Source organism: Ornithorhynchus anatinus, chromosome 14 (assembly GCF_004115215.2).
Source record: "Ornithorhynchus anatinus isolate Pmale09 chromosome 14, mOrnAna1.pri.v4, whole genome shotgun sequence".
NCBI classification, from domain to species: domain Eukaryota; kingdom Metazoa; phylum Chordata; class Mammalia; order Monotremata; family Ornithorhynchidae; genus Ornithorhynchus; species Ornithorhynchus anatinus.
The window spans coordinates 12,961,979-12,974,339 of NC_041741.1; the positions used below are offsets into that span (position 1 = coordinate 12,961,979).

The 12,361-nt window shown below is 43.6% G+C and overlaps 1 protein-coding gene across 1 annotated transcript in view; it reads right to left on the bottom strand.

Moving 5' to 3' along the window:
- Nucleotides 1-7,820: 7,820 nt before the first annotated feature.
- Nucleotides 7,821-12,361, bottom strand: part of LOC114816551 — a 45,071-nt gene continuing 40,530 nt past the window's right edge. Inside the window, exons 7-8 of the mRNA XM_029078963.2 lie at nucleotides 12,195-12,285; nucleotides 7,821-8,071 (exon numbers count right to left, since the gene is read on the bottom strand). Coding sequence (XP_028934796.1) covers nucleotides 7,955-8,071; nucleotides 12,195-12,285 — 208 coding nt within the window. The 3' untranslated portion in view covers nucleotides 7,821-7,954. The remainder of the gene's footprint in view (nucleotides 8,072-12,194; nucleotides 12,286-12,361) is intronic.

Sequence of the window (12,361 nt, forward strand, 5' to 3'; positions counted from 1 at the left end):
AGCTTACAGTGTACAGATCAGTTAGACCAGTTGGAATGGCGGGTCATGTTTTTGTTAGTAGTGTTTAAAGTATTGGGGGAAAATCATTATTCTGTATTAGGAAACCACATCCTTCTTGCTCGAAGATAGAGCTGAAAATGCTTTGTTCTCGGGGGAGTCAGTGGAGAGAGATAACCACATCCCCAGGCTTGCTGGCACCCTGAGAGAGTCAAGTTTCCATGCCTGTCTGTTTATCTCAGGCAAGTACTAAAAGTGCCTTCCTTCTGAGTGGGATGTTGATGAAAATAGCCGCCCCTTCCAGGGCAAAGACCGAGAACACGATAACACGCGAAACCCCTTTTTGCTCTTGCTCCTAACTTTCGGAAAAGTTCTATGACTGGGAACTTTCCAGGCCTTGAACCTGCCCCCAAACAACTGTGTTTCGGCAGGTGGAAAGTTTGAGCTGACTTACCTCTGGTGCGAAGGGCCTCCACAAGGAGGGGACGACGTGATTTAGTTCACTTTCCGGGCTGCATTTTGAAAGGTGATTGTTGTTTCCATGTGATCTCTCTCCTGTCGATCCCTCGGGTGGGCCAGGGCTGGGGACCCCATGAGAGGCATGCAGGTGCAGCGGGCCTCCTGGGGACACAGATTAGGTTGATTCTGGCTCAGTCACCTGCGCCGCTGTGCGCAAAACTTGGGGTTTAACAGTGAATTTTAGAAAGTCCAAAGGGGAGGCCCAGAGAAAGTCTGGGCTCTAGAATTGGGCTCCCAGCTGCTCCAGAAGGGACCGTTCAGTGGCGGCTCTAGACTGTAAGCTCATTGTGCTCGGGGAATACGTCTGTTTTATTGTTGTACTCTCCCAAGTGCTTAGTTCAGTGCTCTGCAAACAGTAAGCGCTCGATAAATACGATTGAATGAACGAGTGAATGGCGGCTGCCCCGTAACACTTGTGTCTTCAATTCAGACTTGGCATGGTGCTGAAGTGGTGCGGCTTAGTGGATGGAGCCTGAGTCTGGGAGTCAGAAGGACCTGGGTTCTAATCCTGGCTTTGCCACAAATCTGCTGTGTGAACTTGAGCAAGTTGTTTCACTTCTCTGGGCCTCAGTTACCTCCTCTGGAAAATGGGGATTAAGACTCAGAGCTCTATGTGGGACAGGGACGGTCTCCAACTCAATTACCATGTATCTACCCCAGTGCTTAGTACAGTGCCTGGCACATAGTAAGCGCTTAAATACTACAATAATTATTATGATTTATAATTAAGTTACTGCAGTGTCACTGAGATATGATTCATTAAAAGCTAATTGCTTCTCATTTTCTGTCCCCCTCGCCATAATTTCCTGAAGCTCTACAAAACCCAGCAAGTCTGTGACATTGAAGTAGCAGTTAAACACTCCCTTTCCTTCCTTTCCTTTCTTCGTTTATCTCATTAAATGAATCCGCTCTGCATTGGGTCCCTAGTTTAAATGAGCAAATATCAGAAGATGCAAAGCCTAGTGGGTCATCCCAGGAAGGATGCTACTGTGGACGAGGAGTGTGTAATTTGGGAAGCTGATGAGTCTTTAAAATCTATTAACATGGGCTTGCAAACATTTTTCAGAAGTCATTAGGCCCCAGAGTCTGTTTAATCCTCAGAATTGACAGAGATTCTCTAACTCTTTCCAGCATCATCTTCCTTCTCCCCTAGATCCCCTGCTATCTCCCACTCCTCTGCTTATCATTAGAACACACAAACAGCAGACAGTGCCCCCAGTTTCCCCATGGATGCTGAGTAAAAGCAAATCGGTGGCGGAGTATCATACTGTATTGTATTGTACTCTTCCGTGGATGAGTGGAAAAAGCCCGGGCTTGGGAGTCAGAGGTCATGGGTTCGAATCCCACCTCTGCCCCTTGTCAGCTGTCACTGTGGGCAAGTCACTTCACTTCTCTGTGCCTCAGTTCCCTCATCTGTAAAATGGGGATGAAGACTGTGAGCCTCACGTGGGACAACCTCATTCCCCTGTATCTACCCCAGCACTTAGAACAGTGCTCTGCACATAGTAAGCGCTTAACAAATACCAACATTATTATTATTATTCCAAGTACTTAGCATATAGAGTTCCATTATGTCTATTCCTAGATTTCCACTAAACTCATTCTGATTTCAGGGCCCTGGTAACATTCTTCTTCAAATGCCGTCAAATCGTTTTCAGTCCATAGCAACTCCATGGACACCCCCTCTCCAGAACATCCCATCTTCTGCCATAAAGTCGTTCTGGTATGTGTATCCATGTAGTTTCACAGGTTGATTCCCCTGTGCTGGGCAGCCGTGGCATGGGAAAGAGTCAAAGGCAGTTGATCAAGTGATCAAAAAGTTGATCAAAGAAAATGGCAGAGACTCAAGTTTTTTACTGCGTGGAAGAAGGCAAAGGTAAACCATTTCCGTATCTTTACCAAGAAAACTCTTTACCTGAATACACGGGCCATTGCTTACTTTATGGGCACCTTTGGTCCATGATAGCCCAAGGGAAGAATGATTTTTCCTGTGAGAACCATAACTTTCTGCGTTAACTATGAGATTTTTATACTTTACTGGCTAGTTTTTAAATTGCTATAAAACGATTTCACACTAATCCACTGCCTTATCTGCATTAATGCATTTTACTGACTCTCACCTCCTTCCAGAAATGTTATTCTGACAGGAAAATGGAGGGAAACCAATGAATCGATTCCTCTAATCAATTTTTTGAGCACCCATTGCGTGCAGGGCACTGTACTAAGTGCTGGGAGTGTACAGCAGAAATGAAAAACATGGTCCCTGCCCTTAGAGAGCTTGCATTCTAAAAGCAGAGAAATAGAGACACAAATGATTTCTGAATAGTGGGAGCAAGAGGAAGAACCAAGAGAAAACTGTTACTTAAACTGTGAGTCCAATGTGGGCCAGGGACTCTTTCCAACCTGATTCTTCTGTATTTACCCCAGTGCTTAGCACATGGTAGGTGCTTAATAAATACTATTATTACTATTATTATTGTCATTCTAGGAGTATGGGAGATGAAATTGAAGAATACATAAGTGAACAAATAACTAATGCTCTGGCCTTATTTCACACACTGAAGCTGCAAAACTGGTAACAAGAGCTGTGTCTTGATTGTGCATCAAGCAATCTGCCGCAATCCCCAAAGAGGTTTTTGCTCACATGAATTTTGATGCTTCATTGTAATGAGCCCCCAGGGCTCAGTTCAGCACTCTGCCCACAGAAGCTCCCAGAACAGTACTCTGCACAAATTAGGTGCCTAAAACAGTGCTCTTCACACAGTAGGCTTGGTCAGTAGGGAAGCACTGTGACCTAGTGGAAAGAGCCTGGAGGAGCCAGGAGTCCTGGGTGGTAATCTGATTTCTGCCACTGGCCTACTGTGTGTGACCTTAGTCAAGTCATTTTACTTTACCCCTTTTGTGTCTGTTTCTTCCTCTGTAAAGTGGGAACAAGTGCTTAGTACAGTGCTCTGCACATAGTAAGCGCTCAATACATACTATTGAATGAACAAGATACCTGCTCTCCCTATCTCTTGGACTGTGAGCCCCATGTGGGATAAGGAACTGATTAACTTGTACAGGGCAGTGCTCCACACGCAGAGAAGCACTGCGGCCCAGTGGACAGAGCAAGGATCTGGGAGTCAGAAGGACTTGGGTTCTAATCCTGGCTCCATTTGTCTGCTCTGTGACTTTGGGCAAGTCACTTGACTTCTCTGAGTCTCAGTTATCTCATCTATAAAACAGTGATTAAGCCTGTGGCTCTCATGGGGGACAGGGACTGTATCTGTCAAATGCAAATGTAATGGAGGTTTTCCCTTGGTGACTTCACATTCTCGTCCCATTCGAAGGCAGCAAAGCCAGAGATCTTAGATTTTATGATATGCTAATCATCATCGTGGTATTTATTAAGCACTTACTATGTGTCAAACACAATTCTAAGCACTGGGGTAGAGACAAGTTAATCGGGTAAGACACAGTCCCCAACCCACACGGGGCTCACAGTCTAAAAAATGTCAGCATCATTCTTCTAGAATACCAGTCCTAGCCTGAAGAAGCTACTTTTCCTCTCTTTTGCAAAGCCTGTCTTCAATTAAGTCCATGTAAGACCCAAAGCCTTTCTACCCATACATAGCAGTTGAACCCAAACAACAGCGATCATTTGGCAAGAAAAAACAATAAGGACAGGCTCTGAAGAGTGAATCATTTTTTTAACTAAATTACATACCCTCCTCCAAGGGTAGCCCCAAAACACATATATTGATTTTTAGAAAACCTGCTTCGGGCCACCCCAGTGTCCTTTTCCAACTCTGGGTTGAGGTCAGTAAGAAGCTAGGGCAGAAAAACACTGCCTACTTTCCCTGAGGAGGTTGATGTCTACTAATTATTCTGTACTCTCTCAAGCGCTTAGTAGAGCTCTCTGTTGGCAGGAGGCACTCAGGACAGTTTTCTCCCAGCAGAAGTGTTAAGTGTTAAGTTGTGTTCCTCACCTTCATGGCATTCACTACAGTGCTCTTCACACAGAAGGCATTTAGTACAGGAGATGCTCAATAAATCCTGTTGGTGATGATCCTTTTCCACCTGGGTTGAAAGCCCATTGACTTAGTACGCAGGACTTTGCTCCTTTTAAAACAAAAACGCTAATTATTGTGTGGCAATAAGAGCTAACTTTTCTTGCCTGTCTCACTGTAATCCTTGAATATTTCCTCAGCCTGATGCTTGTTTATAGCACTTAAAAAATGTTTGGAGCTGCATGGAGTGCCCCACCCAAATCCTCCTTTGCAATGTGAATATCCTTGTTTATCTTGTTTTTTTTTTCATCATGTGTTCCTGTTCAACCTATTGTCTTGTATTTTGCTTTGAGATTTCTTTGTATTTTGCTTGTTCTACTTCAGTATGCCTTTACTAATAGCTTTTATATATATATACTGATAGAAACATTTGACTTCCTCGGTGCAATGCCTTCCACTATGTTCAGATCTCCTTTTCCATTAACTCCGCAGTGCGTTGTACTGCAATGCTAATTATCCAGTTCTACCTGATCAGGGCCACTGAGTAATCCATACATAGTTCAATTTCCAGCTCTGCCCAGTTCTGAGACTTGCCCAAAAACTTCACTTTGCCTCTCATGGGTTACCTGGGAGATTGAATCTTACTCTAGCATCTGAGTCAGAGTTATTATTTTTTTAAATGGGATCTGTTGAGCATTAACTATGTGCCAGGCACTGTATTAAATACTGGGGCAGATGCAAGATAATCAGATTGGACACAGTCCAGGCCCCACATGGGGCTCACAATCTTAATCCCCATTTTACAGAGGAGAGAACTGAAGCACAGAGAAGTTACATGACTTGCCCAAGGTCACAGAGCAGACAAGTGGCAGAACCTGAATTAGAATCCAGGTCCTTCTGATTCCAGGTTCATGCTTTATCCACTAGGCCATACTGCAAGTTATTCAATCTGTAAAATAGGGATTAAGACCGTGAACCCCATGTGGGACATGGATTTTGTCCAATCTGATTAGCTTGTATCTACTTGAGCACTTAGTAAAGTGCCTGGCACATAGCACTTAAATACCTTAAAAAAATGGACCACAAAATTCATTGTTGATTAATCATTGTCAAAATGATTTATTAAGTATTTGTGGCTCCAAGTTATGAACTAGCCACTAGGGACATTCCATAGACACACTGCTTGTCCTTAAGGTGCTTATACTCTAAGGGAATATTAAGTATATAGGAATTTTAAATGCAAAGAACAGAATTTTTAACTCCCATCACTCTAAAGAGATGGGAGGTTTTGGACCATGTAATAGCTGCTGAGTGATTTCCCTCCTAGCTACCACGATCCACAGACTACTTAAAATATACTTTTCCATCACGCTCCTGGACATTTTCTGCCAGATTCCTATAATGGTTCTTTTTTTAAAAAATGGTATTTGTTAAGTGCTATGTGCCAGATACCATACTAAGCACTGGGGTAGATACAATGTCATCAGGTTGGAGACAGTCCCTGTCCCACATGGGGCTCACAGTCTTGGCCCAGTGGATAGAGCCCGGGTTCTAATCCCGGCTCTGCCACTTATCTGCTTTGTGACCTTGGGCCAGTCACTTCACTTCTCTGGGCCTCAAGTGACCTTATCTGGAAAATGGGGATGGAGACTTTGAGCCCCACCTGGGACAGGGACTGTGTCTGACTCGATTTGCTTGTATCCACCCCAGTGCTTAGTACAGTGCCTGCCACACAGTAAGTACCTAACAACTACCATCATTATCATTATTTTTAACCTCCATTTTACAGATGAGGTAACTGAGGCACAGAGGAATTTAGTAACTTGTCCAAAGTCACAGAGCCAAGTGACAGATCTGGGATTAGAACCCAGATAATAATGTTGGTATTTGTTAAGCGCTTACTATGTGCCGAGCACTGTTCTAAGCACTGGGGTAGACACAGGGGAATCAGGTTGTCCCACGTGGGGCTCACAGTCTTAATCCCCATTTTACAGATGAGGTAACTGAGGCACCGAGAAGTTAAGTGACTTGCCCAAGGTCACACAGCTGACATGTGGCCGAGCAGGGATTCGAAGATCCTTCTGACTCCCAAGCCCGGGTGCTCTCCACTAGGCCATGCTACTTGTTAAGCGCTTACTCTGTGCCACGCACTGTTCTAAGCACAGGGTAGATACAATTTAATCAGGTTGGACACAGTCCCTGTCCTCCAGGGACCCACAGTCTAAGTAGGAGGGATTCCTAATGCATTAGGCATCTTTTGGCCCCTGTCTGCACTCCAATGGGATGGGGCTTTGTCCTGTAAACTGTAAGCTTGTTGTGGGCAGGGAATGAGTCTGCTAATTATCTTATTACTATATTCTCCCAACCGCTTACTACAGTGCACATAATAAGCGCTCAATGAACACCACTGACTGATTGGTCCTGTTAAACTGGATGGGAACTGTAGAAATAGTATTGACTCCGAACCTACTGTTCACAGAACACTGTACTAAGCACTGGGAAAAATACCCAGGTGAGAGACAGACGTGGTCAATCAGTGGTACTTTTTGGGTGCTTACTGTGTGCAGAGCACTGTACTAGGAGTCTACGGTCACTGGCACAGGCAGGAGATTCAGGATTCTGACAGCTTCTGGTTGTGGTGGTGAAGTCCAGCCTGTGGGGACCCATTCTATTTGTTTTCCACCACTGAGGGGGGTCTGGGACTCTCAGGCTCCATTCTCTCTCACCCCCTCAAGACACACAACCCAGTGAACTAATCTTCCCTCAGTCTAGACAACATCTTCAGATCCTCCCATAATCCTATCAGTAGATGGTTTGGTGGTCTGCCCTTAGAAGGTGCTCAGTCAGTATCTCTGGGAGATCAATGGCACCATCATCTTTGAGGAGATCCAGCTACTAGGAATTGCAGATACAATATAACTGACCTGATTTAGTCCCCGTAATTTGGAAACGGGCGGGCCCTGATCTAAGTGGGGCACCTCTGTCCAATCTCCAATTGGCCCGCAAGGCTTGGCATAATAATAATAATGATGATGATGGTATTTGTTAAGCACTTACTATGTGCCAAGCACTGTTCTAAGCACTGAGATAGATACAAGGTTATCAGGTTGTCCCATGTGGGGCTCACAGTCTTAATCCCCATTTTACAAATGAGGTACCTGAGGCACAGAGAAGTTAAGTGACTTGCCCAAAGCCACACAGCTGACAAGTGACAGAGCCGGGATTGGAACCCATGACCTCTGACTCCCAAGCCCGGGCTCTAACCACTAAGCCACACTGCTTTTCTAGCCATGATGCTTCTTAACCACAGAGGAGTGCCCAGACAAAAAAAAAATTTTATTGACTTCAAAGGAAATCAGGAGAAAAATAAAATAATTCTGCAAATAAATATTTCAATTAAATTATCACATCAGTCAACACAACCTCGTACATCAGCAGGTCAGTGTGGGTTATAGGATCTTGTACAAATGAATCTGTTCAAGGGCTTCTCGATCAAAATCCTTTTCCGTGTATACATTATAGTCCAGTTGCACCTCTTCCACCCACTGGCTCAGATGAATGTCCGTCTAGAAATATCGAAACACAGAGATGCATAATGAAGAGGCCCTGCCTCCTGAAATTGCCACAACTCATAAAGAAGAGAGAATTTGGCCACATTCTCACCAGTGACTCTTCCAGAAAATTGCTCTAATGTAATGCTACAATCCAAAAGGCAAACAACAGACTCAAATGCCAGTAGTAAGGGTATAGAAAAGAAAACAAAAGGCACAGTTTGGCTTAATATATAAAAACTCTGGTACAGATGTATAAGAACAGCTCTGGGTTTTAGGGGTTTTTTTCTTTGTATTTGTTAAGTGCATACTGTGTGCCAAGCACTCTTCTAAGCACTAAGGGAGACACAAGGTATTCAGATTGGACATTAATAATGGTGGTATTTGTTAAGCGCTTACTATGTGCAAAGCACTGTTCTAAGCGCTGGGGGGATACAAGGTGATCAGGTTGTCCCACATGGGCTCACAGTTTTCATCCCCGTTTTACAGATGAGAAGTGAAGTGACTTGCCCAAAGCCACACAGCTGACAAGCGGCAGAGTCGGGATTCGAACCCATGACCTCTGACTCCCAAGCCCAGACTCTTTCCACTGAGCCACACTGCTTGGACATTGTCCCTGTCCCACATGGGGCTCACAGTCTAGGTAGGAGGGAGTAGAATTTAATCCCCATTTTAGAGATGAGGAACCTGAGGCGCCGAGAAGTTAAGTGATGGGTGACATGCATTTAAGAGGTTGGTGCATGCGGTGTGTAACTTACATTTTGTATAAAGAAATGCAGAAAACCACTGGAAATAGCTGGATCCTACTGTAATTTGCTTTTGGAATGCTATTTGGTCTTTGTTGGCAAAAGTTCAGAGAAGGGAAATGAAGTTGATTGGGGGTGTGTGGAGAGATACTAAATGGTACACTCAGGATGGATGCCTAGGGGAAGGGCATGGGCCTGGAAGTCAGAGGGCCCGGGTTCTAATCCTGGCTCTACTTGTCTGCTGTGTGAACTTGGGCAAGTCACTTCACTTCTCTGAGCCTCAGTTACCTCATCTGGAAAATGGGGATTAAGACTGAGTCCTACGTGTCCAACCTGATTATCGTATATCTAACCCGGTGCTTAGGGACAGTGCCTGGCAAGTACTGAGTGCTTAACAAATACCATGAAAAAAAAGAGAGCAAACACCAAATGGTTCCTCTAAGCATCATGGCCAGCATTCAGCCTTCAACAGTGTCACCAAAAGATGCTTAGAGGAACCATTAGTGCATACTGTACTAAGTGCTTGGGAGAGTGCAATAATACAATATAATAGAGTTGGTAGATTCGTTCCCTGCCCACAACAAGCTTAAGGCCTAGAGGGAGACGATATTCATTAATAGGAATAAAAAAATTACAGATATGAACGTGAGTGCTGTGGGGCTGAGGGACAGTTGAATAAAGGGAGCAAATCCAGGTGTAAGGGCAACTCAGGAGGGAGTGAGAGAGAGGAAATGAGGGTTTAATCAGAGAGACCATGTGCCTTCAGTAAAAATTTAAATATAGGGAGAGAAATTGTCTAATATGAAGAGGGAGGGCATTCCAGGCCAGAGGCAGGAGGTGGGCTGGAGTTCAGCGGTAAGATACACAAGATCGAGAGAGTGAGTAGGTGGACGTTTGAGGAGTGCATTGTGCGGGTTGGGTTGTAGTATGAGAGCAGTGAGATAAGGTAGGAGAGGGCAAGGTGACTGTGTGCTTTAAAGAGGTGAGTGGGCAACCACTGGAGGTTCTCGAGGAGTGGCTGGAAACATGACCTGAATGTTTTTGTAGAAAAATGATCCTGACAGCAGGATGAAGTATGAGCTGGAGTGGGGAGAGACAGGAGGCAGGGATGTCAGTAAGGAGGCAGATATTGTAATCAAGGTGGGAAAGGATAAGTGTTTAGATTAATGTGGTAACAGACTGGATGGAGAGGAAGGGAAGATTTTAGTGATGTTGTGAAAGTAGAATGGACAGGATTTGGTGACAGATTTAATGTGTGTGGAATGAAAGAAATGAGTCAAAGTTAACGCCAAGGTTATGGGCTTGTAAGAGAAGGAAGGATGGGGGTGCTGTCTACAGTGATGGGAAATATACAGGGAGGTCAGAGTTTGGGTGGAAAGATAGAGTTCTATTTTGGGCATGATAAGTTTGAGATGTTGGCAGGACATCCAAATAGAGATGCCTTGAGGGCAGAAGGAAATGTGAGACTGCAGAGAGGGAAAGAGATCAGGGATGGAGATATGCATTTGGGAATCATCTGCATGGAGGTGAAGTTGAAGTTGAAGCCATGGGAGCGAATGAGTTCTCCAGCTGGTGTGATCCAGGATGGCATTTCTCAACTTCTAAATAAGATCCTAATGGCCTGAATGAGTCGATGTATCGCCTTACTAACCTCACTTACTTTTGGAATGTGGTGTAGGCACTGAGAAGAATAGACTATACTTTATATATTACTATTATCTTGGTATTCGTTAAGTACTTACATGTGTCAAGGACTGTTCTAAGCACTTGGGTAGATACAACTTAATCAGGTCAGATGCAGTTCCTGTCCCACAGGGGGCTCACAGTCTAAGTAGGAGGAAGAAGGGGATATACAGTTCTTAGGACAGTGCTTAAGCACATAGTAAGTGCTTAACAAATACCATCATCATCATATACCATGTGTCTTTTACATTGTACTCTCCCAAGCACTTAGTACCACTGTGTAGCTCTGCACAGTTAGCGCTCAATATGACTGACTGACAAAGTATATATATTTTCTTATATATTTATAGGTGAAATCATAAAACACCTAGAATGAACAGAATGTAGAGGAAATATATATATATATATTTATGAACATATTTAAAAACTGAACTTGCTTCATCAATAAAGCAATGAAAATGAAAGTTACATCTAATTCTGCCAGAATGTGGGTTTTCACTTTTCATTTTGGTAGAATGGAATTGGGGAACTGTCTTCCACCAACATGCGTTTTTCAGGATCCAGGGCAATGTAGTGTGGGAAGAAACATTTGGGCGAATGGGCAAGGTGTCACATAGAGCTTTCCTTAATATGTGGCTCAGCGACAATGCTGTCCCTGCATTATAGGAGAAATGAGTGTGTCCAGTGAAGTCCAATGACTTCCTGCATAGTTTGGTCTAAGTTAATCAACTAACCTCTCCAGTTCCAATGGTATTATTTTTGGAAGAGATAAGTGATAATGCTACTAAGTTAAGTATATGTCTCAAATAAATACGGGAAATGCAGTAGAAATCAAATCAACAGCTACAAAATCCAGGAAGATCATGCAAATTAAGAATGCATTTTTGATATAAAGTGAGTCGTTTACAATTCTCTCTGCAGAAGTTAGGCTCAGGAAAATTACTGTTTTCTAAGATTGTTTGTAAGAAAGATCCAAATAACACTGTTAATGCAAATGATAATGATAGTTCTCTGCATTAATATATAGTCATACCTTTTATCTGAGGATCTCAAAGAGTTTTATGAACTTTAATTAAGTGCCACATCATCCTGGTGTACTCGGCCCTTATTATTAAATTTCATCTTTGTTGTCTTTGTGGGGAAACTAAGGCACAGAGTGGCTTCTACAAGATTCCAAAGTGACTCTAGCTGAGCTACAAATAGAATCCAGGGATCCAGTTCTCCTGGTTCTTGCGCTAATCACTGAGGATTGTTATCCTTGTCAAGATTCTATACAGAATTCCTCTCAGTGTTTGAGTTCAATGGGATTTCCCAACCCCCCAAGAGTAATCATCATCTTAATAACATGACTCTTGGTCCCCAGATCAGAAATCTGAGCAAGTGGATTTGGGGAGTCTTGTAAGGGTTGAGACTTGAACTTGGGAGCTCCTGAAGTCAGGACACTATTGCCAGCCAATGGTTAATCAATCAGTCGAGTACTGTGTGCCAAGCACTATACTAAATGCTTGGGAAAGTATACCACCCCAGTAGTACATTGGGGTAGTATGGTAGACACATTCTCTGCCTACATCGAGGTAACAGTCTAGAGGGGGTTAAACCACAAGATCATGGTTTGTTCCCTGACTGGCACTGCTGTTCAGACTGCAAAGATCGAGAATCCTAGAACCAGCATCATAAAATGGAAAGAAAGATTTGGCATCAAAACTCACCTGCAAATTGGAGAGAGAATCTTCAAGGCTGGGGACTGTCACTAATAATGATCCTTTTTTCCTCACATTACAGCTAATATATTCCCAGGCTCTGAAACACATTTCAAATTTCTTTAAACTTAACTAAACTAAGAATGTAAGGCAAGGCTTGCAGAATGCCATCAGAC